This window comes from Salvia splendens, chromosome 12 (assembly GCF_004379255.2).
Source record: "Salvia splendens isolate huo1 chromosome 12, SspV2, whole genome shotgun sequence".
In the NCBI taxonomy this organism is placed as follows: domain Eukaryota; kingdom Viridiplantae; phylum Streptophyta; class Magnoliopsida; order Lamiales; family Lamiaceae; genus Salvia; species Salvia splendens.
The window spans coordinates 3843793-3870360 of NC_056043.1; the positions used below are offsets into that span (position 1 = coordinate 3843793).

At 39.2% G+C, this 26568-nt stretch overlaps 4 protein-coding genes across 4 annotated transcripts; 3 read left to right on the plus strand and 1 right to left on the minus strand.

Moving 5' to 3' along the window:
• Window positions 1–31: 31 nt before the first annotated feature.
• On the minus strand, window positions 32–1601 carry LOC121758754 (peroxisome biogenesis protein 7-like). Its single transcript, XM_042154149.1, has 2 exons — window positions 953–1601; window positions 32–678 (listed from the first exon to the last, which is right to left on the minus strand). The coding sequence occupies exons 1-2, from the start codon at window positions 1488–1490 to the stop codon at window positions 272–274; spliced, it is 945 nt and encodes a 314-aa protein (XP_042010083.1). The 5' UTR covers window positions 1491–1601; the 3' UTR covers window positions 32–271.
• A 3201-nt stretch (window positions 1602–4802) lies between these two features.
• Window positions 4803–5583, plus strand: LOC121757955. Its single transcript, XM_042153401.1, has one exon. The coding sequence runs from the start codon at window positions 4987–4989 to the stop codon at window positions 5482–5484; it is 498 nt and encodes a 165-aa protein (XP_042009335.1). The 5' UTR covers window positions 4803–4986; the 3' UTR covers window positions 5485–5583.
• Window positions 5584–13024: 7441 nt separating this feature from the next.
• Window positions 13025–18101, plus strand: LOC121759040 (pre-mRNA-splicing factor SYF1-like). The gene is made up of 5 exons (XM_042154533.1): window positions 13025–14726; window positions 15655–15839; window positions 15936–16106; window positions 16930–17382; window positions 17467–18101. The coding sequence occupies exons 1-5, from the start codon at window positions 13247–13249 to the stop codon at window positions 17905–17907; spliced, it is 2730 nt and encodes a 909-aa protein (XP_042010467.1). The 5' UTR covers window positions 13025–13246; the 3' UTR covers window positions 17908–18101.
• A 5007-nt stretch (window positions 18102–23108) lies between these two features.
• Window positions 23109–26111, plus strand: LOC121756995 (trihelix transcription factor ASIL2-like). Its single transcript, XM_042152451.1, has 2 exons — window positions 23109–24364; window positions 25809–26111. Exons 1-2 carry the CDS (start codon window positions 23470–23472, stop codon window positions 25820–25822), a joined length of 909 nt encoding a protein of 302 aa, XP_042008385.1. The 5' UTR covers window positions 23109–23469; the 3' UTR covers window positions 25823–26111.
• Window positions 26112–26568: the final 457 nt, after the last annotated feature.

Sequence of the window (26568 nt, forward strand, 5' to 3'; positions counted from 1 at the left end):
AAAGCAGTAGAGACATGACAAGAACTACACATTCAACTAAAAACTGTGAAAGGTAACATATTTCTTTCAAGTATGGCTGGAATTCCATACATATGAGCATCTTGGGTCCGCTACATTATTCAAGAATCGAATTTATCGTTCTGTTCTCAACCATCACACTGCATTTCATCGCAAAAGGCTAAAAACAAGTACAACAATGAAGATGAGACCCTGTAATCTGTTTCTTTATACACGAGAGATGGAAGGAAGAACAAGAAAAGCACACCCTGTATTATGGCGCCCTAGGGTCCGTTCCATGTTGCCAAACGTATACAAGCTCGTCCCAGCCAGTGCTCGCCAATAGCCCCTCAACAAGCACGCTCATATCAACACCAACTGCAAACTCGGTGTGGTGATCGTACCTCCCAATGAGTGCATCCTCGACCATATAATCCCATAGGCACACGCTCATGTCGTACGAGCAAGACGCTATCATGCTCGCCCTGTGGGGAGAGAACTTCACTTTCCTCACTGCGTAACCATGCCCGTTTAGCACAGCTAGAGGCACTCTGTAGTTTCTCACATCCCAAACTTTAATTGATTTATCCACCGATGCAGTTGCGATGATGCAGTCCTCGTATTTATTCCAATCACACGCCAGGATTTCAAATTCGTGAGCAGGAAGAATCATCGTAGAGCCTGAAAAAAATAATTCAGAGATCAGTAAAAGTCCTAATCCATGAATTCCAGCTCAATTCGAATCAATACTGAAATTAGGCAGGTTGATACTTCATCTGAAACATAAATTGCATAATTTCTGGTAAAATATTGAGCAATTTTAGTTGTATTTGTTCAACAACTGAAAACCTAAACCACAAAGACCAGCTCAAATTCGCAATCAATATAGAAATTGGACAGGTTGATACTTCATCTAAAACCTAAATTGCATAATTTCTGGTGAAATTGAGCTAACCTGGTTCTCGCACATCCCAAATGCGAGCGGTGCAATCACCGGAAGCGGAAGCGAATACATCGGCGTGCCGAGGGTTCCACGCGGCGGCGTACACGCAATAAGCGTGCTCCTTGAAAGTCCTCACGCTCGCCGGCCGATCCACGGTCCACAATTTCACGGTATCATCCCACGACGCACTCAGAAATGAATCCTTCCTGACGGTGTTGAAATCGACGCCGTGGCATTCGCGAGCGTGCTCGTGGAGCGATCGGATCGGATTGGCCGCCGTCGGCAGCGAGAGGTCGTAGATCTTCAGCGAGCCATCGGCGACGGCGGCGACGATGAGCGAGTCGTGCGATTCCGACCAGCAGACGTCGTAGACTCCGTCGGCTGTATCGAAGGCGGCGCGCTCGGTGATGGTGGGGCCGAGCTGGAGGACGTGGACCCGGCCGTTGCCGAGTATGCCGAAATTCTGCGCGGTGGCGACGGCGACCTGGTTCTCGTAGAACGGGCTGAATTTGACGGAGTAGCCGTTGAACGGTGTCTTGAAAACTGGCATTTCTCCGCGGCGGAGATTGGGGTTTCACCGGTGCTGGATTGGATTATCTCGAGTGGTATGACCAGCGCCCAATTATTCGACGACACTAACTCCAGCTTCTGCAGTTAATATCTCTGCAGTTTCCTCCAGTTAGAGAGCCATCTCAGCTGAGACTTAACATGGGTTTGGGCTTATTATTTGGGCTCAGACAACATATTTTTATGGAGTAGTACTCTATTTGGGTTTGGGCTGAAAAATTTGAGCAGCCTGTGATTATAGTACCAAAAATGTGGACAATGCCTTACCATATGGCCCTAGGCCAATATTGGGTATTTCTTTTTCGATATCGTCTCAAAATTATACTCCCTCAAAACTTATTTTTGACTTTGGATATTGATAAATTGTTTGATTTTTAAAAAAATATTAAATAAAAAATTAGTTTACTTTTATATATTAATGTTATAATATAATGTGAGTGTTTTTTATATAGTCAAGTACCACACTCGACTATATAGTAAAATGGTCAATGGAGCTTCAAATTGTGGACGTCCACAGATAGTAAAATGGATCATTATTGTGGGTGGAAGGGAGTACAAGAAAGGTAAGCTACACTATAAATATACCACAACACTATAGCTCAGTGGTACTCATCACCTTTATAAGGTCAAGAGATTAGAGACCCGAATCTCAAGCTACACTATAAAATACACTGTGTGATAAAATTCAATCTATTGAACGAGATGATGCACAATTCAGTTGGTAAGATATTTTTTTTACCAAATGGATTAAAAATTCAAATCATTGTTAGTATTTGAATAAGGAAAAAAAACAGTTTATAAGCTTTTTCAATTTTATAGTATTTGAATATCTCATGTATCAATTTTTACTTTGTTATTGCATTCCGGTCACAATATTTGTATTTCATAGGCACTATCCCAGTGCAGAGATTTCAATGTAATTTGTTAAGATTGAGAATCCAATTATCCAAGTTTGCAAGAAAGGCGTAGTGCATTTTTAAAGGAAAAAAATTAAGGAAAGCCCCTATGCTCAGTCCTTCTGCGACTCAATTTCTAATTCCACTTGCTCCATTTTATAAGTATTCAGTTATATTATTTTAATAGTTATTGAAGGGTCCTACATCTCTACTTATTTTATTCCTATTTTAATAAATGGATTAATTCACAACTATGTACTACAGATGCCTGGCTAATATTGATTTGGATTTATTCACTTATTTCTTGAGAATATGTCAAAAGAGTTGGTGGAGTCGGCCAACAGAGCCAAACAGAAACTTGTGAACGTGATCAGATAGTTTTTTTCTGAAAAAATAATACTCCCTCCGTTTCACCATAGTTGAGGCGAAACTTTTCGACACAGAGTTTAAGAAAGTGATATTGAGTGTGTTGAATAAATAGATAAAATAAGTAAGAGAGAGAAAAATGTGGAGAGAATAAAGTAGAAAGTGAATAAAGTAGAGAGAAAAAGTAAGAGAGTAAAGTAAGAAAGAGAAAATAATTACTATATATGAAAATGACTCAACTATGAAGAAACTTCCCGAAATGGAAAAATGACTCAACTATGAAGAAACGGAGGAGTAATAAAATTTAAGAAATAAAGTTAAGATTCAGACAGCCCACGACATGACCTCAAAAAATTCTAATGATACCATAACTAATCAGTGTTGGTTTTCTTAAACCTAATCATCCACAAGCTAGTAGATTGAGTAATACTTTTCCTCACATTATAAGCTGAGATTATAATGGAGTTTTTTTTTTCAAAAAACAATATTCTATTTTCTGTTATTTTATTATACTTTTTATTTATTCTTTTGTCATTTTGATATTTTATTTTCTCTCTACTTGTAAACATCATTTAAATGATTTAAGGAAGATTAAGATTTAGATAGAGAGCATGACACTCTCCAAAATGGACCCCTCTCATCCATCCTTCACATGCTTCCCACTAACATGTACATTTCTACCATTAAATGATATGGGTCCTCCAACTCCATTAGACCATATATATAATACACCCACAAAATTATTTTTTATTTAGGATATTAATCAAATCATAAACTATTTCGTTTCTATCTAATTTGCTAGTGACCATTTCTTTTTGTCCTTGGCCCACGGGGGTGATATACATCAAATCAGTTATATCTAACTAAATTCTTTGGATATCTGTCATTATTAAAAAAAAGAACCATTTTTACGAGCCATCATCTTGCTTTTGGATTTCTTTATATGAGGTTAAGTTGAAAAGACTAATGGATAGAGCTAAGTTATAATTTTAAGAAACAGTTGGTATTTTTGCTAGGTAAGAAGAATTAGATACCCAACTAGGATCATGGTTTAATATTTGTCTAGCATATTAGTCTTTGAGAGGGTGTAGTAAATCTAGATCAAAATCAATATTTAAAATAATTAATGAGGGTTTAATTTCTTGAAATTGTTAGGCTTGTTTATCTGGTTAGGGATTTCTTATATAGCTAGTGAAAATATAAAGGGTGTTCTACCAAAGAATAAAAATGGATCTTGGATTGGATTAATGGTATGACAAACTTCACCAAATTGGGTTAATAAGACAAGTGAATATCACACAAGTCAAATTTAATTAGCACTTCCCAAAACAAAATAAAGTTTTAAGTCTATCTATCATATCCCTCACTTTCCAATGAAAACCACAATCCTCATGACCTTTTCCTACCTTGTGGATATAGGAAGATCACAAATCCTCTCAAAAGAATATGTACAATTGGACATCCAATACACCCCAATTGTACAAATCCTCACAATATTTTGATATCATATCCTAATATTTTCATCCTCAATCTAATAAAACACTATAGAGAGATTCTCCACCCTATTTCTACCCTACCTCCCACTAAATACTAAGTACTATACTAAATTAGCACAATCAACTATAAAAAGAAAAGTGTCGTGTTTCGATCTCGCATGTTAACCAGAACCCACGACCTATCGGGTGAAATGACTTGGCGAAGCCAATCATGGACAAACATGTGTCTCCACAAGCATGGATCCAACTCCTCACACCCAACCCAAATTATTGAACTTATGGCAAAGGGGAGAATGAATGATGGATCCAAAAGGCAAAGTACAACACTCATTAAATCATGGCAATTGTTTTTCATGATTATAAAATCAATAAAAATGAAATATTATTTGCCAACATAAATAAGTGGAAATTGAAAAGAAAGGTCCAAAAGCATATAATAGAAACATGCAGGATAAAAACAACAACAACTCAATTGAAGTGATTGATAGCCACCACCATTCTTCTCACTTTTATTTCTTCTTTTTTCCTTTAAATTTAAATTATCAATAATAGTTCTCATTTATTCACTAGATAACTCCAACGTCAGCAACTAAGCTGCGCATCATCCTATTTATTTCTCTTCAAATATAAAAAGTGAAGAAATAAAAACAAACTTCTCTTCATCTTCATCTTCATCTTCATCTTCATCTTCCTTAATCTCACTTTCTCTCTCTGAAAAAAAATGACAGCCATGAAAAACACAATCAGGTGCTGCATTTCCTGCATTCTTCCGTGCGGCGCGCTCGACGTGATCCGAATCGTGCACACGAACGGCCGCGTGGAGGAGATCAGCGGCGGCGCCGTGACGGCTGCGGAGATCATGAAGCTCCACCCCAAGCACGTGCTGAAGAAGCCGTCCACGGCGGCGGACGGCATGTGCCCTAAAATAACCGTCGTTCCGCCCGACGCGGAGCTCCGGCGAGGTAAGATTTACTTCCTGATGCCGCTGCCGCCGCAGCCGCAGCCGAAGAGGAAGAAGAGCGAAGGTTCTAGAAGCGGCAAAATCGCTTCGAAAACCGCCGAAAATAACAACTCCGTTGCCGAATTGCTCGTTTCCGATCGGTATTTGAGCGAGATTTTATCGGAGAAGGTGTCGTCGCAGAGAGATCGGCGGCGACGGCGCGGCCGCGTTTGGAGGCCGCATTTAGATAGCATTTCCGAGGCGGCATCGGACGCGTGATTCATGGCGAGTGATTTTTCCTTTTTCTTTTTTTTTGTTCCCTTTTTTTCAGATTATTTAATAGGGTTTTTCAAATGAATACCTTAATTTCTTGTTTTAGTTTTCTCTCTTTTTTTTGCTGCGTTTTCCTATGTTTTTATGAGCATTCAAAAAATCAGAGTTTTAAGTAAAGATAATTTAAATAATTGAATTTGTTGGGGTTTGAATATGTGTCCGGTCTGACGTGGCAGTGTCTCCGGCACACGTGGATTAGTGCCCATAAATAAATAAAATTAGCAATTAAACAACATTATATATAATCACGAAGTATATAAAATTAGAAATTTGAAGTTGATAGTGGAGTTGATTCATTAAAAATGGGATGAATTGATATGAATATATGATTACTTTAGTTTGTGATGGTAATTACAACTACTAATTAGTGAAATTATATTAGTGTATAAGTGAAAAAGAGAAGCTCAAACCAGTTTCCATGTTTTCTTGCAAAATATATGTAGTGGTCGTATATGTATTAATAAAAGAGAAGAAAGAATGTAAAAAATTAAATTTTTGAAGGCTGTGATGTCGGTTGGAATAGTTAAGTGTATAATTTTGGAGGATTGACCTACTTTATATGTTGAATCATATTATATAATGTGAAATTATGTTGTGTTGTAAATGAAAGTCCTTTGTAGACGAAGGCAATATTAATTTGGTATAACAATTATGTGATTTAAATTTGGTATAACAATTATGTGATTTAAATTTGCGAGCTAGCTTAGACAATTAATTTAACACAAATTAAATGAGTTTTTCAGACTGTCTTCTCCTGAAAAAAATATAATCCGGCGTCATTCGGAAAAATATAAAACACGAGGATTAGTTGGAGTAATATTTTAGTAGCTAAGTAATGCTTTATAAAAGTAGCTAGAATAGTTAAAACTTAAAATTATTATAGTTCCCTAGAAAGTATTACATTTTTAATGAGAAGTATCATCTTTCACGAAAAAAGTATTATTACATTTAAATTAAAGTATTACCTTTTAAGTTAAAAAATATTATTCTGTACTTTGAGTGTAAGTATTATTCCCTTAATGAGCATTGCATTTTAAAGATATTAAGTGTATATAGTCCATGAAACATATCTTAGTTGAAGTATATTACTTTCTCAATAAAAAAAAGGTTCACTTTTTATTTTAAAAGTGCAAAGTATAATAAAAGTGAATTGCATTAATTCAACAAAAAAAGTGTTATACTATGATTCTCGTTAAATAGGGAGTGTTATTTATTTCCTTTATTTTTAATTATAGCAAAACTTTTTGAGGTAGCCATTAGCCAACTTCGACCATTTGCATTTTGAGTAATAATGTATGATTATATGTTATATTTTTAGTTTCAATTGTCAACACCCTCCCTCAAACCCTTTAAGGTGAACTTGGAGGGGTTGGACTTTTTTCTGATCGATTGGACAACTGGTCCAATTTTTTTTCCGATCGGTTGGACCACTGGCCCAAATTTTAAGCCCAAATATACTGTTGGGTCAGTCATTTTTTCGGTTTTAGCCCAGATATGGGTCAGTTAAATTTGACCCACAGTCGGCGACCCGCTCTGATACCATGATAGATAGGGATGTCAATCGGGCCAACCCGTTCGGGTTCGGGCCAACCCGTTCGGGTTGTCGGGCCATCCGGGTACGGGCTATTCGGGTTATGATTTTTTCGGGTTATAAAAGTTCGACCCTAACCCTAACCCTTCGGGTTTCGGGCTAACCCATCGGGTTATTCGGGCCAATGCGTATTTTTAATTCTTTTAATATTTTCAAAAAATAATACGTATTTTAAATTTTCTTTAATTATATACATATTTTTAATTAATCATTCAACAATGAAATACATATTTTTAATTTTCTTTAATATTTAAAAAAAAGATTAAGTTATTTAAATTTAAATAACTTATTCATTACATAATTATTTATAAAATATCTATCAATAGTATGTTTATGTTTATGTATTTAAAACATAAATAAACACTTTGTTTCAAAATTTAAACATAAATCAATTCGTAGAAAATTAAATAAAATTTGCATAACGTGAGAGGTGCATCGTAGATGTAACAAAAATATTTTGAATTGTTAAAGAGTGAATTATCAAGATGCTAGCTAATTGGAGTAACTCTAAGTTTTCTTGAATTATGATTGGTCAAATTTAATTTATTCCAGCGGTAAATAAGTCAAATAATAATTTATCTTTGTTTTAAGAATCATCAAAGTACGCATAATTCAATGACGAAGCGGCGTCAAAACACTTTGCACTATTATATTGGAAATATACTAAAAGAAAGCTTTTATATACGAGTATTTATGAATCCATGAACCACATGGTGATTTTTTTCGTGATCTTATATAGTCGGTTGACGTATTTGGATTTTGCATGGTTTTAGAGGGTTGTCTTGGATGATTTTGATTATATTTCTATATTTTGGTATGTTTACATGTTTGTTGAGAAATGATAGAAACTTGATTAGAAAATGTGCACAAAATATGTGGATGTGCAACAGCCTTGTTTGAGTCAATGTTTCTCGCGATTTTGAAGTCTGATAAACCTCTAATACATATCATTCTCTTCGTCTTCGAAAGAGCTTCGCGTGGATATATTCCACGCGATTTTGAAGTCTGATAAACCTCTAATACATATCATTCTCTTCGTCTTCGAAAGAGCTTCGCGTGGATATATTGCACGCCTCAATCAGAGCTTTGTAGAGAAAGTTATGACCGTTACAAAAACTGCTCGCTGTGCAGAAGCCTTCAACCCGACGGGCCGACCCGTAACCCGAACGGGTCAGCCCGCCTAACCCGACAACCCGAACGGGTCAGCCCGAATGGCCCGATTTTAAATTCGGGCTGCGAAATTACAACCCTAACCCTGTATTTTTATCGGGTTATTCGGACAGGCCCGCGGGTTCGGGTTACATTGACATCCCTAATGATAGAAATCCATGGGTTCCATCTTAAAACAATTGGTGATAGGAGGAGGGACCCATGAGACTTATATACTAGTTTCAGTTTTCTCTTGACACCGATATGAGACAGTTAAATGTTATATTTTTAGTTTCAATTGCTGTATATATGAATGACGACTGTACCTACTCTAACATGTACCACCCGTATATATCTATATATCGAATAAAAGCATCATTATTTATCATAAAGCCAACGATATATAGATTTGAAAATCGAAAGAAACCATTATTACATAGTGTAAACTTTCCAAGTAAAATTGTTCATCAGATTTCATTCTTAGATGTAAGTTAAATAAGCTTTATTTCTGATAGTATATGATATGGAGAGAGGGGGTGGACACATAAAAAAATACTCCCTTCATCCGGTATTAGAAATTCTAGTTTATTATTTTAGTCGTCTACCATTATAACTCCTGATTAACTTTTACTAAAAAATGGTAGGTAGATCTCTTATTCAACTAATTCATTCCACTCATATAAATAAAACTAATGTAAAATTGAGTCTCAAATTCGACTATCTTTTATTATTCACTTCTCTTCATATTTCTTAAAATTCGTGTCGAACTCAAATGAGACTTCTAATGAAGAACGGAAGGAGTGTTATATTGATGGAGATTAGATTTTTAGTTTTTTTATTAAAAACATACTTTTAGGCTATTTATATTAGTAATAGGCGATTTTGCATAACAATTTTTTAAAATTAATTAAAATGAAACTCCTAACGCACGAATGAAATGGAATATTATAGTAGGAGATTTCGCATTATAATTTATAAAGATATTGTGAGAGAAAATTAATTAAAAAATAAGACGATGAGAGCTAAGTTGGCGGTAAAAGAGGGAGAGAGACGAGTGAGGGAATGGAATAGGAAAGTAGTGTAATTGTTATCACATTAATTTTCAAAAACTCAATAAATAGTTATCTAAAAATATTACTCCTATTGTACTTGTTTCACACTCTTTCTATAATCTGAGATAGAACAGTTTGAAAACTTAAAAATGACTTTATATTCGACTCATTCAAATTACATTAAACAAAATATTCAAACCAAAAAACGACTTATTAATTAGATACGGCCTTGGAATCTATTATAAAGAACAATGTTCCAATGCGTACGAAAAAAATGGTCCATTTTATTGTATTTAATTCTAGATATGAATTTTGAAATATTTATATTAGTAACACTATTTTATATTTAAAATTTATTTCAAATTATAATTTTCAAAATTTTCAGGAATAAGCCTATATTATTTTATTATATATTAGACATCTTACTAATTATACTTCACTTCGTTGAGTTCGACACTTATTATTTCAGCACAAATAACCTCTATCTATATGTTTTTAACTCAATAAACACATCACGTACCCATTTGATTAATTTGGTAATCCAGGCCCAAGTGTGGTCATTTTATTTAACACATCATTTAACACACAAGCCCATTTCACCTTACACATGTACTCCATTACTCATTATTTGCCTTTTGCACAGCCATCATAATTCATACTACCTCATTAAAGTTTTGCCAGCCATTTTTCTAATCTTATAAAAAGGAAAAAAGTTTTAAAAAAAATCATAAAATTTGGTCAAATTCTGATCTATCTCATAATTTTAAAAATGCCCGATTAAATTATAATTTTGACAGTTTTCTGAATTGTTCAATGATTTTGAATCAAGGAAAAATTGAGGATGACATGGACACCGGATTCGTACGACATCATTTTAGTCTATGCCATCCGTTCCAGGCGTCCATGTCACACTTATCCAACTTCAATTCCATGAGACAATTCCGAAAATAGTAAAAGTTAGTTGTTACTTTTTTTAGAGTTATATGTAGGGTGAGTCGGTACGGTATACCTTACTAAGAACGTCATACCGCATACTTTACCGAAAACTGCAGTATGACAAAGCACCATACCGATATCATACTGAATTTTCGGTATACCGTATGGTTAATTTTTTTATATTGTTACCTCATCGTTATTGCATTACACCGAAGTACGGTATACCGTAATACCGTTATGCAAAAAAAATGTTTTAAACACAAAATATTTAAAATAGGATTCAAATATTTTTTTTTCTATTTTAATTCTATTTTGTATATAAATATATGGGTTATTTGCCTACAAATGCATCAACTTTAAACATTTTCTTGTTTTTCCCCAAAACTTTAATTTTTGAATATATATACATCAACTTTACATTTTTCTGATTTTTCCCCAAAGTTAAAAATCAAAACACATTTGGCAAATTAATACTTAGGTGGCGGCCAACACTCTATCTATCACAATTTATTTAATAAAAAAATTCCACATCAGCATTCCACCTAAGATATAAATCCTACAACTGTCCACCACATTGTTTTGTTTTCATTCCATTCTGAAAAACAGTTAGATCCTCATTGTCTAGCTCTTCGGAAAGCCTCTGCCGATGTCAAGACCTGCGCTGCAAAGTCTCCGTCCGCTTAGGCTCCTACCCGTGATTCCTTACCGAAACTTGCTGCTTTTCCATCGCTGCTCATGTCTCCTCCGGTGTCGCTGATAAACTCGCTTTACGGAGTTCTGTCGGAAAAATCGGCGATGGACTTGTAGTACAATTGTACAAGTATATCCAAGAGGGAGCAATTAGAATGGCAAAAATAGTTTAAATCATCTAGATGACTAAACTATACAGAACTGGCGTATTCCACAATTTCGGAGAAATCAAAATGATAAGTTCTCTTTTTGTACTATTTCACAAAACTAAGTTTGGGGAAAAGAATGAAGGAAGAGATAGAAGAGGACGAGAAATGCAAGTAAAGTTGGATGTGATGACGTGGTATTTTTTAAAATTATTTTCAGTAATTAAAATTAAGATAGATGTAGAGTTGACTGCTACCTAAGTATTATTTTGCCAAATGTTTTTTTGATATAGTAGAATCAGAAAATCAAAGTTGGTGTATTTATATTTAAAAATCAAAGTTTTGGGGAAAAATAGGAAAATCATTGAACAATTCAGAAAACTGTCAAAATTATAATTTAATCGGGCATTTTTAAAATTATGAGATAGATCAGAATTTGACCAAATTTTATGATTTTTTTAATTGAAAAATCAGAAAAATGTAAAGTTGATGTATTTATATTTAAAAATCAAAGTTTTGGGGAAAAATAGGAAAATGTTTAAAGTTGGTGCATTTGTAGGCAAATAACCCTAAATAAAAAAACAAAAAAACCCTAAATATATTAAATATAATATAATATTTCAACATATATCAATTTTTTTGTATGGACCAAGGATTCGGTATAGTGAAACTACGGTGTATACCAAATATTCGGTATATCACGGTATAAGAAAATTGATACCGTTACCTTACCGAAAAATTTTGGAACGGTATGATGCCATACCAAAAATTGTGGTATACAGAAAAATCGATATTTTTAGTACGGTAAGTGCGATGTTTCGATATTTTTTCTCACATCTAGTTATAGGATAGATCATAATTTATCAAATATCATAGTTTTTTGTAGCAATTTACCTAATATTGTAGTAGTATACCGTAAATATAATAAAGAGAATATAATTATTGCGTATATTGTTAATACAATCCATGACTATCATGGTGCGGTAGCCACCGGCCTCAATGCCGCTCCGCCATAAGTGCCAGTCGCTGCTGCTAAATCAATAAAACACAACAATTGCGTTAATCAACTAAATTGCTACTATTAATTAGTACTTGTTTGCTAGCATAGATAAGATCAAAATATATGAGTTATATGGACTATTTGGCTGTTTGATAGATAAAATAAGGTCATCTTATGTCATCAAAGCCCATCTTGGCCCGCTAAGGCCCGAAACGAATTAGTTAAAAAAGATGAATTGTTTAACCGCCCAAAAGAGTAAAATAACATATCATTGTCTTAAAGGGGGTGTTATATTGCTAACCCACCCTTAAATTTGCTAACTACAAATAAATGATAGGCTTTGTATCATTAAATCAAGGCACAAGATCATACAACCACGAGTATCAATAAAATATTAAAAAACATCAATTAAGGGTATTAATGTCAATTAAAAAAAGTTTGTTATAACTAACTTTCAAAAAATATCTCAAACGTTAAACAATTATAACTATCTTAATAAATTATTTTTTTACACTATATATATCAAATTAAAGACAATTTTATAAGGATTTCAATGAAATCTTACATGCATATGTTCCGATGTCAAAATATAAGTTTTTTTTTATAAATTTTCAATTTCTTGACAAACAACCTAGTATTTAACAATTGATCACTCCCCTATATTAAAGTTCATCTTAATTAATTATCTTGTGCAAATTTATCATGCCTACCAAACATGCACTAAATTGAATAACCAACAGCTTGTTTAGTTTCTGCTCCTATAAAATTTCAACTTATGGTCTTGAATATTTTGCCATTTTGGAAATTAAGAGAAATTTAACATCAACATATAAGGTCGAATCAGACTCATATTAGAGATTTAAATAAACTTATGCAGTGTTGCGTCGTCTAAATTTTTAGATTGCTTTCGAACATTGTCACTCTTGTAATAGCGTGAGTTATTAAATCTTACTCATAGAATTAAAATACACCTTTCAAAAGGGGCAAATTCCCATTCGCCCAAACCCTAGAAACATCAGTCTACCGGCGCATCCTCTCTCTTCTCCGCGTCGCCGATTCTAGAAGCTTCCTGCTCAATTTCGCGGCGGCGGCCGATTCCTACGCTCCTCCACTCTCGCTATTCCAGCTCAAAACTTGCTCAAGCATGTCGATTGCGCAGGATCTCTATCCCACCGAAGAGGACTACCTCTACGAAGAAGAGGTACTTCGAAACCCTAACAATCTCAAATTATGGTGGCGATACCTAATCGCGAAGAGCGACGCGCCGTTCAAGAAGCGCGCCATTATCTACGAGCGAGCTCTCAAGGCCTTGCCCGGAAGCTACAAGCTGTGGCACGCCTATCTCCGCGAGCGCCTCGAGATCGTGAGGAATCTACCGATTACTCACTCGCAGTATCAGACGCTGAACAACACTTTCGAGCGAGCCCTCGCCACGATGCACAAGATGCCCCGCATTTGGACTATGTTTTTGCAGTCTCTGACGCATCAGAAGCTGATTACTCGGACGCGGCGCACGTTCGACCGTGCATTGTGCGCGCTGCCGGTTACTCAGCACGACCGAATCTGGGAGTGTTATCTGGTGTTCGTGTCGCAGAGGGGCGTGCCGATAGATACGTCGCTGAGGGTGTACAAGAGGTACCTGAAGTATGATCCAAGTCATATCGAGGATTTTATTGAGTTCTTGGTTAATTCGCAGTTGTGGCAGGAGGCTGCAGAGAGGTTGGCTGGAGTTTTAAATGACGACCAGTTTTACTCTATAAAGGGGAAGACAAAACATAGGCTATGGTTGGAATTGTGTGATTTGTTGACTCAGCACGCTACCGAGATATCGGGATTGAATGTGGATGCGATAATTAGAGGGGGGATTAGGAAGTTTACGGATGAAGTGGGGAGACTGTGGACTTCGTTAGCTGATTATTATATTAGGAGACAGCTTCTTGAGAAGGCCCGAGATGTCTTTGAGGAAGGGATGACGACTGTAGTCACAGTGAGGGATTTCAGTGTTATTTTTGATGCATATTCACAATTTGAGGACAGTGTGTTGTCAATTAAGATGGACAATATGGATGACAGTGATGAAGAAGATGGGAATGAGGATGACATAGAGGAGGATGACGAGGAGGATGATAGGTTGGATATTGAGAAGTTGAGGAAGAGGATCAGCTGTTTTTGGTTGAAGGATGACAAGGATGTGGATTTGCGGTTGGCGAGGTATGAGCATCTGATGGACAGGAGGCCGGAGTTAGCTAACAGTGTGCTTTTGAGGCAGAATCCTCACAATGTGGAGCAGTGGCATCGGAGAGTTAAGCTTTTTGAAGGGAATCCCACAAAACAAATTTTGACTTACACAGAAGCTGTGAGGACCGTGGATCCCATGAAGGCTGTGGGGAAACCCCATACTCTGTGGGTTGCATTTGCTAAGTTGTATGAGACTCATGGAGATGTTTCAAATGCCCGGGTGATTTTTGATAAGGCTGTGCAGGTTAATTACAAGGCTGTCGATCATCTAGCAAGCATTTGGTGTGAATGGGCTGAGATGGAGCTCAGACACAAAAATTTAAAGGGTGCACTGGAACTGATGAGGCGTGCTACTGCTGAGCCATCTGTTGAGGTCAAGAGGAGAGGTACGATTTTTAGTTGCCCCCAACACACATAGATACCTTCTTCCTTTATTCGTGTGTGAGGATCTTTTATTCTCATGAAGTTGAATTTAAGTTATACAGTACTATGTTTTAGAAAATCTTTATGACTTCCAAGTAAACTTCTGTACCGTGCTGTTTTGGTGAGTCTAGTGCTGAAGTGGGTCAAGTGACATGGAAGTCACAGTTTTATAGACAAAATTGATCACGGTCCATGATAATGATGTAGCTATATTATTTGGTATAAATGTAAGCGGGAGGGACACTTGTAATTTCAATGTGCATCTTTTGCTATCGTCATTGCCAGTTGGTTAAATCTGTCACTTCTAGATTCGAAGAAATTCATAGAGCAAGAGTAGCATGTTTATTTTAATGTCTCCCCTACCAAGAACACCTTTTGTGACCATTTTGTTTCTCTAGATTACTCTTCACAATTATGAGCATGTGTTCTTGGCTAGTCTTTATATCTTGTGTTCTAGTGAGTGTTGCACGAATCAGAATTTATAATATTCTACCCTTCCCGCAAAAGTTTGAAAGTTGAAATACATAACTTCCTTCGTACAAGTGTACTGAAGACCAATTTTAGTATAAGGTGGATAAATTTCTCAAGTTACTTTGCTAGCAAATTCGATAGTTTATTAACAGAAGCACTGCAAGTTCAATTAAAGTCTGCTAGTTTGTTTTATCTTTCTCCATTTGCTTATCTTGACTTTCACATATTCATAATTTATTCAAAGTGATTTTATGGATTATGAATGTAAGTTAAAAAATACTCCATCAATTTTAATTATTTTTCTTTGCATCAGGCCATGGTTTTTTAGGCAATCTAAGCTGTAATTCTTACACTTTTTCTATAATCAATTGATATGATTGGAATTGAATTCGAATGCTTATTGTGCTTACCCTTTTATAGTTGCTGCTGATGGAAATGAACCAGTGCAAATGAAGGTTCATAAATCCCTCAAGCTTTGGACATTTTATGTGGATTTGGAGGAAAGCTTGGGTACCTTGGAGTCAACTCGTGTAGTTTATGAGAAAATATTGGATCTAAGAATTGCTACTCCCCAGATTATCATAAACTATGCAATGCTTCTAGAAGTAAGTGCTAATCCTAATCCTCTGGTAGTAGTAGTTCTCTCACTCCTTTCTCCAATTCGCTAGATTGAGAAATAACTCTCTTGTGTCATTTTCCAGGAACACAAGTACTTTGAAGACTCATTTAAAGTTTATGAGAGAGGTGTAAAAATATTTAAGTACCCGCATGTGAAAGATATATGGGTCACATATCTTTCCAAATTTGTTAAGAGATATGGAAAATCAAAGCTGGAACGAGCTCGAGAGATATTTGAGAAGGCAGTTGAAGAGGTATGTTGATTCCTCATGTGCTATAGATTGGAGACATGTAGATGATTTATCCTGCTGTTTTGCAATTCTTTTGATTATCTGTGCTATAAACTGCAAAACAGTTTTCAGGCAGTGCCATGATTTGCTACACTATTTGTTGGTGGCTCATTACATGGCCTGCTTATAACTTGCTTAGCTGACAAGTTTCGTCAGTCTTCATTTACCATTTCATATCTGCTTTGAGAATGCAATGGCTGAAGGGCTTATGAGCTCTTTCACAAATTTGAGGTTATCCCCACTTTTTGGCCAAAAAGTAAAGGAAAAAAAAGAACGATCTTATGTTGGAAAACTTAGTCATTGTAATGTATAACACTGTGATTGCTTAAAATATTAAGCTCTGAAAGCATCTTATAGTTCGTAAGAGCTTAGCATAAACATTTTATAACTCTTAAATAAGCTTCTTGCTGAACATCTTAGCATAAAGGTTTAGAAAATAATCTGTTTCTTTCTTTAATTGAAACTAGTTGTAACTGAGGGATTTTGCGGACATTCTCTGTTGAAGCATAGAAGTTTTTGTAGCGTTTTCCTCTTGAGTTACTGGGAAACTCCTCTTACTTCATTCTATAGACGTTGGTCATCATAGTATTGTTTTCGTTATGCCCTGTTACTGATTTGTGTATTATGACCGGCCTTGGGTTATGTAAAGCTTTGCACGCTTTTGTTCATAATAGCCTGTGTTAATCCTCGATCAGCATCCTTCTGTGTAAATGTACAAGCTTGTGCATAGTTTTATTTTTATACCTTCACTGATGCTGATTGATTAAATAAATTTTCCCTTGATTAGGCTCCTGCAGAGTCAGTGAAACCCCTGTATCTTCAATACGCGAAATTGGAGGAAGACTATGGTCTGGCTAAAAGAGCAATGCGGGTGTATGATCAGGCTACAAAAGCTGTCCCACCTAATGAGAAGTTGGGCATGTATGAGATATATATTGCCAGGGCAGCTGACATATTCGGATTACCAAAAACTAGGGAGATTTATGAGCAAGCTATTGAATCACGACTGCCAGACAAGGATGTAAAGGTCATGTGCTTGAGATATGCTGAACTCGAGAAGAATCTTGGTGAAATCGATCGTGCTCGTGCATTATACAAGCATGCATCACAGTTTGCTAATCCAAAATCTGATCCTGACTTCTGGAACAAGTGGCATGAATTTGAAGTGCTGCATGGAAACGAGGATACATATCGGGAGATGCGCAGAATCATGAGAAGTGTTGATGCTAGCTATAGCCAGGTAAAATATCAATGTTACAGGTTGCATGCTGCTCCGTTTTTTTCCTTCTGGAAACGTTTTCCTTTAACCGTTGTCTATTTGCAGACGCACTTTATCCTACCGGAGTATCTGATGCAAAAGGACCAGATGCAGACCCTTGACGAAGCTAAGGATGTTCTCAAGAAGGCAGGCGTTGCAGAGGACGAAATGGCTGCACTTGAGAGGCAATTACTGCCCACTACCAATGACACCAGTGCTAAAGATGGTGGTAGACGATTAGGATTCGTGAGTGCTGGTTTGCAGCAAAATGGAGAGACAACAGCAAATACAGAGGATATCGAGCTTCCAGAAGATAGTGATCCCGAAGATGAGGAGAAGGTTGAGATCGCACAGAAAGAAATTCCAGATGCAGTGTTTGGAGGATTGGTGCGGAAGAGAGACGAAGCAGACGACAAAGGTAAAGAAGCAACTGATACGGAAAACAAAGAGAACGATGGTCATTTAGGTGCCTTGGAGAGAATCAAACGAATGAGACGAGGCGCCTAGATTCATCTATTTGAAGTTTTTGTATACATGAAATCGAATTTTGTTGATGTATCTTACTTCAAATATTGTCCATGTGAAATTCAAGTATGCTTCTTTCCTTTTGGGATCTCATAACCCTGACTTCCATATATAAATGGAGTTATATGTAAAACCTTTTTATTGTGCAAGGTTTAAAAATGAGTTACATAGTGTAAGCATGTTTGGAGCTTGAAACACGATATAACTGATTTATGACTATGATCTCATTAGGATCTTAAACTAACCAAATTATCCTTTTCAAATATCATCTCATTTATAATTTGTTAGACTCTAAGAGCGTCCACTATAGGGGAGCCGTGGCTAGTGGGTCGCTTGTGGCTCGGCTACGGCTCCCTACAGTGAGAGCCACCAAATTCTGCGGCGGGGAGGGAGCCACGCCGGCGGCTCAGCCGCGGCGCTTGGGCAGGGCCACGGCTCCCCTCTTTTTCGTTTTTTTTAATTTTTATTTTATTTTCTTAATTCTATAAATCTATCCATTTTTCCCCATTTTTTTACCGCATTCCAATCTCCACTCTTTTTAATTTATCTCAATTCTACTTTAGAAAAATGAGTTCCGACAATGAGTTTCAACAATTGGTCAATAGGGAGTTCGATGAACTAGTTGAAGAGGTGCAACGTGAAGCTGACGAGGAGGAGGCGGCGGCGGTCCTTCGACCGTTCCATCATCGGCGGATAATCTACCGTGACCATGTCGGGGCCGACCATCGGTTGATGGAAGACTACTATGGCGATAACCTCCTTTATCCGCCAGAGATTTTCCGTCGCCGATTCAGAATGTCGCAACGACTCTTCATCCATATAGCGACGACATTAGCACAACTGTACATGTGCTTCACACTGCGACATGATGCTAGCGGTCGACCCGGATTGTCGACATATCAGAAGTGTACCGCTGCAATTAGGCAGCTTGCCTATGCCGGTCCCGCTGACATGTTCGATGAATACCTACAGATGGGTGAAACAACTTCCCTAACGACGCTAAAACAGTTTTGTAATGGCATCCAGGATATCTTCGGTCGGGAGTATCTACGGAAGCCAAATGCCGATGAATGCCAGAGATTGATAGATATGCACGGGACGGTGCATCATTTTTCGGGGATGTTGGGCAGTATCAATTGCATGCACTGGGAGTGGAGGAACTGCCCGGTGGCTTGGAAGGGGAAGTTCACATCTGGATTCAAAGGGAGACACCCCACGATGATACTGGAAGCCGTTGCTGACTACCGTTTGCGAATCTGACATGCGTATTTTGGTGTCGCAGGGTAGAACAACGACATCAACGTTCTACAGTCGTGTCATCTCTTCAATGACGAGTGCCAGGGTGAGGGTCCGAAGGTCAGATTCGTGGCCAACGACACGCAGTACAACAGGGCATACTATTTGGCCGATGAGATATACCCTTGTTGGCCCGTGTTTGTCAAGACGATCCGACAACCGGTTGGGCCGAAGCAATCCTATTTCGTGGCAAAACAAGAGGGTGCTAGGAAGGATGTTAAGCGAACTTTTGGTGTCCTTCAATCGCAATGGGACATTCTACGGTGCCAGGTACGAGTTTGGCACGAAAATTATGTCGTCTCCATCATGTATGCATGTATCATATTGCACAATATGATAATAGATGACGAAGGATTTGCTGCAGAGCGCTGGGCACCCGAAGAGGGTGCTAGTACGAGTCACGGTATTGCCACCGCCCCACTGCAGATGGGTGTACCGCGTAGTGATGCATACTTGATCCAACGGTTCACCGATATGCGGAGGGAAACATCACATACGACACTGCAGACTGATTTGGTTGAAGAGATCTGGAATCGCAGGGGAGGGGGCAGAGCGTGATATGCGTTCACGGTGTAGTTTGTGTGATGTCAATAATTTTCGTTGTATAATTTTACCCCTTTCTATAATACAACGAAGATTTGGTTTTAATTTTTGTTTTTTATTAAATTATGCCTTTTTTATAATTATTATAGTCCGATAATTTTTATTGTAGTTAAATTAAAATACTTCGAATTTTTTTTTTAATATTTGGTGGCTTGGGCTTGTCCACTGTAGTGTGCACAAGTATTTTTGGTGGCCCGGCCAAGTTTTGTTGCTTGGCCCAAGGCGACGGGCTTAACTATTATGGACAGTAGGGCTGGCAATTTTTGACACGACACGATAACACGACACGAACCGGCACGAAAATAATGGGTTTGGGTCGGAGCTTATTGGGTTCGTGTCCTTATCGGGTCGACCCGTTAAGGACACGAAAATTTCGTGTCGTGTTCGTGTCGTGTTCGTGTCGGGTTCGTGTTATCCGTTAACAATACGTGTTCGTGTCGTGTTCGTGTCGTGTTCGTGTTATCCATTAACAAATAATATTTTAATATTATTAATTCTTATTATTTTCATTTTTAATAGGATTAACCGTTATCAGGTCGTGTTGTTATCGAGTCGTTATCGTGTCATCTCGTGTACGTGTTGTTATCGTGTTGTGTTGACCCGAATTGGTTCGTGTCGTTAATGGGTTCGTGTCGTGTTCGCGTCGTGTTCGTGTCTGAGGATTTCGTGTCGTGTTCGTGTTCGTGTTTGAGGTTTTCTTAACGGGTCGTGTTCGTGTTTGTTGTTATCGTGTTCGTGTCGTTATCGTGTCGACACGATAACGACCCGACACGCACGATTTGTCACCCCTAATGGACAGTCTAAGACTATTAACTACTATTTTCAACTTTGAAGAGTATATTGTACAACCAAATTGACGCGTATAATTAATATTTTACATAATTTATCATCACATTTATAAGATAAGAGCTGATTAATAATGCATAAATTAAAAATTGAAATATACTCTATTATTTTAAAAAGTTCCAAAGTTATTTTATAGTCCTTGTGCGCAGGGAATGAAATGAATTACAGCGATTTGGATAAAAGGTAGTACTAAGACCATCCACAATAACCGCCCAGCGACCGCCCAGCCGAGCGCCGGCGCTGGGCGGTTCGCTGGGCGGTCTATTGCAGCCGCCCAGCCGCTGACTGGAGAGAGAAACCGCGCAGCGCTGGGCGGTGGCGTGGCGCTGGGCGGTCGGCTGGGCGGTCCTTTCGGCGCTATTGCAGCTCCCGGATCGCCCAACGCACCGCCCAGCGCGAAAATTAATTTTTTTTTCCGAAATACTATATATACGCGCTTTGCTCGTCATTTTCATTCGCACCACTTGTTTTAACGAGTACTCTCTCTATCTTTCTTTCTGTTCAAGATCAACAACGGGAAATGGATCTCAACAACGAGCCTAGTTCCAGGAGTAGCGGGTCACAAACTCCGTCGATCCCTGTGGGAAGTGGATGGGGTCAGGTGCCCGGGTACTACAACATGTACCCATGGCAGCAGATGATGCCCAGGGCCCCAATGGGGGGGAGTCCGCCGGGGGGGTTTCCGCCGATACCGGGGTGGGTACCCGGGATGCAGATGATGCCCGGGGGAGCACCGGCGACACAGTGGACTCCGGGGTTCGTACCGGCAGCACAGTGGACTCCGGGGGTCGTACCGGCTACACAGGGGACTCCTGGGGGGTCCCCGGCGACGGCGGGGGATGTCTATCGCCCTAGTTTTGATTTTTCGACTGGGTCTTCGCACACATCAACCCAAACACCCTTGGGGTTTGATAGTTTCTCCTTGGATGAGTTGGGGTTTGATACTCTCGGAGCTCCGGAGACTCTAGTTCAGGGGGGGGGTAGTGCCGGGGCGTGGCGCCCCAAAGAAGAAGGGCAAGAAGAAGGTCGGCGAGTCGTCGCAGCCGGGTGAGGAGGAGGTACGGAGGAGGTGGACGGACGACGAGAACGTCGCTCTCAGCAAGGCGTGGGTGAGTGTTTGCGACGATCCTCTCGTTTCGAACGAGCAAAGGATCGTCAACATGTGGGGCAAGATAGCAGTAGCCTACCAGAGATTTTGCCCGGAGGGGAGGCCCCGCAACAGGGAGGATTGCCGGAAGGGCTGGAACCGAATCAGGGCGGCAGTCTCCCGATTTTCGGGTTTGTACTCCAACGCACTCCGCATGATGAGCAGTGGCCAAACGGAGGATGACTGCAGGAGAATAGCGGAGAAAGCCTTCCCAGTGAAGGGTTTATACAAGGACTTCACCTACTGGAACTGCTATCTTGTACTGAGCGAGTCCGAGAAGTTCCGAGTAGGTGTCGACTCTGGTTGGCCGAAGAAGCAACGACTGAACTACACCGGCGATTACAGCGGCAGCAGCGGAGGTTCCCACGACCTCCCCGAGACGACGCAGGAGTTCCCCACGCCGCGTTCGGTCGGTGGCCGACCTCGCCCGATTGGGCGCAGACGCGCTCAGCAGGCGGCGAGAAGTAACGCCGGGGCTTCCCATGAGGTCCAGTCGGCATCCCCCCTTGGCCAATCCACCCAGGACCTCAAATTCTTCGCTCGCGCCCAAACACGCGCTCAGTTGATCAAGACGATGGCCGATGGCGGGTGGTGACGGATCCCGTGGAGAAGAGCGTGCTTCAAACCTTGCTCATGAGCCTGCAGGACGAGTTGGAGGCTATACGGAGGGAGACCGGTGGCGGCGGCAGCGGCGTAGGCGGCGGAGGCGACGGCGATGGTGGCGACGGAGGCGACGGCAACGGAGGCGACGACGACGGAGACGAGGAGTGAATTGTCACTCTTTTTTATTAATGTATTTTTTTTTAAATTAATGTACTTTTTTTAATTATTGTACTTTTTAAAATTTTAATAGTATTATTAAACTTTTCCCGTATATGTCTCGTAAATTAAATTCCGTATATTGTGTGATTGTTAATTATGTCATTTTATATAATTGTTATTAGTGATGTGGCTGGGCTATTTATGATGTGGCTAGGCTATGGCTGGGCTATTTATGATGTGGCAGGAGGATTTTTAGTGCTGATGATGTGGCAATGGCTGCTGGGCTATGGCTGGGCTATTGCTGGGCTATTCCTATTGTGGATGGTCTAACTATAATTAAAACATAACAATTGAATGAAATATTGTTGTTAAGTTAGTCAGCACTTAAATAAGCATTGAAATCAAACAAATAAACCTAATCGCCAGGCAACAAGAGAGGGCAAAACCGTCATTTCGTAGGCACGGCAATTGCATGCCATGACTGGACACTTCTTCCCCAAATCCCACGGTCAAGCCATCATCATCCGCACCGTGCGACCACATTTTTAAGCTTAAAACAATTATTTTTTTCTTTTTTTATTTTTCACGGAAGCTAGACAAAAAAGTCCCTAATTGTCCGCAAACAATCAATCATCGCTAAAAACCTAACCCACAGACGTAGCGTGACGCAGTTACCAATGACAATTCGGCCGAATTCGCGTGACCGTCGTTCTCACGCGCTCCCCCCGCCGATTACCAACACCCCCTCTCCCAGTCAGCCCTATCCCCTTTTTCTCCCATACATATCATCTCTCCACCCACAATCGCCTCCCGCCGCCTCTCCTTTCCCCCCAATTTCCTTTTCCGATTCCTTCCCCTCGTTGAATTTAATTCGCTAGGGTTACCGATCCATGGGCGATTTGACGGAATCTTCGACTCCTCACGCGCCGGCGCCGCCGCGGCAGGGTCCTTTCCGCGAGGACTGCTGGACGGAGGAGGCGACGGCGACGCTCGTCGATACCTGGGGACAGCGCTACCTCGAGCTCAACCGCGGCAACCTCCGCCAGAAGGATTGGCAGGAGGTGGCAGATGCGGTGAACGCGCTCCACGGCCACACCAAGAAGACGCACCGCACCGACGTGCAGTGTAAGAACCGGATCGATACTCTGAAGAAGAAATACAAGACGGAGAGGACGAGGATCGCTGAATCGAACGGTGCCCTAGCCTCGTCCTGGCCGTTTTTCTCCACTCTGGAGCACTTGATCGGATCTAATTTCAACAAGCACCAGCAGAGCAAGGTGATTACGTTGCCTCAATCTGCGCCGCAGCTATCTCTGCCTGCTCCGCCGCTGGCTGTGCCGTTATCCTATCGCAAACCGATGAATCCTGCGGTGGTGACGCCGTTTAGTCTGCCGCAGAAGCGTCCGATGACGTCTCCGGTCGTGGATAAGTCGTTCTTCAGGAGAAATTACTCGGCGATGGCTGCTGCAGCGGCTGCACCTGACGATGAGGCTGATGATGATGATGATGAGTTGGAGGGTGATGAAGTGGAGGGGAGCGAGGATGAGGCTGAAGAGGACGAACAGGTAGGGCAAGAAGGGATGAGGAGACTGGCAAAGGCTATAGAGAATTTTGGGGAAATTTTTGAGAAGGTAGAGGGTAATAAGCTGAGGCAGATGGTGGAGTTGGAGAAGCAAAGGATGCAGTTTGCTAAAGATTTGGAGGTCCAAAGGATGCAATTGTTTATGGATACACAGGTCCAGTTAGAGAAGGTCAAGCGAACTAAACGACCTGGATCTTCTGATGGTATAACTGCTAGTATATTGTGATATAATCGTTTTTCTATCAATTTCTGATATTTAGTTATATGTTTGCCTGTTCTTTTTTCTTATTTGGTTGGTTATATAAATGAAATTGCATAGTTTGGCACGATGCACTGCTAACTAGTTTGACTTAGAATAAGTCTGCAATACTGTTCAGGTTGAGGCTTCTATTACCTTGGTGATTCTGGTTGGTTCCCTACATGTGTTTCTCATGTAGTAGCTGGTTATTGTTTGTCATTGCATATTGACTTTAATATATGTATGCGTGTGTGTGTGATTCTAGATCGTTCCCACACTTTATTTGCTTTCGTTATAGATGAGAATTGGTCTGCACATTCTGTTATGTTAGCCCTTGGTGCATCTTGTTGTCGTTGATTTTAGGATTATTGAGGGAAGAGGAAAGTGATCATGTCACCATGTTGGAAACTCCCATCCCAAGGTTGTTCTTAAATACTTATTAAAAGAAGTGCTGGCCTCTAAAGAATTATGAATGCATGAATGATCTGAGTGAATAATCAGCTTTTTTTGTGGTTGATGGACTATAAATCCTAGATATAGGGTCTTAAGTTTGCTTGCATCTTCCAATGTTTTTTATGATGAACTATGAAGCCTGGGTTTGGCTTTGATGGCTGACAAACTCTCTTAGTTGGTAACATTTAGTTGCATGCATCATAATACAATGATGATTCTAATACAATGAAATAGAAGAAATACTGAACTGATTGCCTACCTATGCTAATACTAAGTTAGTTTTGCTTAATCCTATATTGTCACAATGTCACTGTTGCTTTATTTTGAATGAATGCTTCTGAAAGATTAAATATTTAGATCTATACAAGACCAATTAAATCTATTGTTTGAGGATGGCTTTTTACCCTTCCATCTTTGCCCTATCTTTTATATCTGTGCCTTTTCATACTGGATGGGGCTAGTATATGTTCAGTACTTCAGTGAAATGGCCACAGTTGAATTATGAATCCTTTGGCCTGGAATGAGCTGTTCATTTACCTCTCAGTACAACTTGTTTTAATCTTTTCCCCCTTGCTTGTTTGACTTGAGTGGTTATATGTCAAAAGTGGATGTATATTTTGGAACAGTTTCACATTTTGATTTTGGCAAGTGCATATTTTGGAACAGTTTCTCTGGGGAAAGCATTTGGTAGAGAAGATAAATAAACAAAACATGATAAGAACACACATTTTAGGTCATTTTTGGTCATATAACTCAAAGATAGTCGAGTTATCTACCCTACCATTCTGCCCCTAAATTGTTTGTATCACCATCTATCTACAATTGGCTGTTGCATAATTTGGAATAGTTTCTCTGGGGAAATGATTAAATTGTTTGTATCCCTATCTAACTGCAATTCGTGTATGTTTATCTTCTTGATTTGTTTTCTGAGTTGTGATTTCCTGGCAATTATGCAGATATGTATAGCTAGTGGTGCGGAGTCTGGGACCGTGCAAATCCTTGGTGCGGTCGAGCATTGAGCAGCTGAACAATGTGGTATTTCTTCTTGTTGATAGGTGAAGAAGATTCTTTGGCCGGGAAAGATATTGACTAGCTAATTTTTATGTAGAAGAGTGATTCATGTCAATGTTAGGCTTCCTTTGATCAAAATCTACTTTTATCTGCCTGTTTAGGATCATTAATTTTTGTTCTTGTCAGTTCATATAGCAACTTGTTAGTGTTTGAATGTGTTTTCATATAATCATTCGTAGTTTACTTCAGTTTCTGGTGGTAAAGAGTTCTCTACATAAACGTAACTATTCGTTTACAAAATTGCAGAACGATTTATGATGAACTAAAAGCGTGTAGGCAAATTTTATATATTCCAAATTATAATTAATGGTTAGAATAATTCCTGGTAGGGTTGACATATTTAAACCTCTTTTTATCCAACATCAACAAATTGGTGATCCTAACTCCTCGATAAACTCCCCTCTTCATCCCACATCAACAAATTGCTAATCCTAACTCCTCGACAAACTCCCCTTTTAAAGTCCTTTTAGGTGGATGATTAGCCTATTTTATCATGTTATTAGAGTGGGTTCAAGTCGGTGATGAGTTTCTTTGTTGTAAGTGTGGAAGTCCGAAGATCATTCCAAGCCACACATTGCTGGGGCGTATTGAAACTCCTTGTCCCACAGATAAAATTGATAATCTTAACTCATCTATAAATGAGTG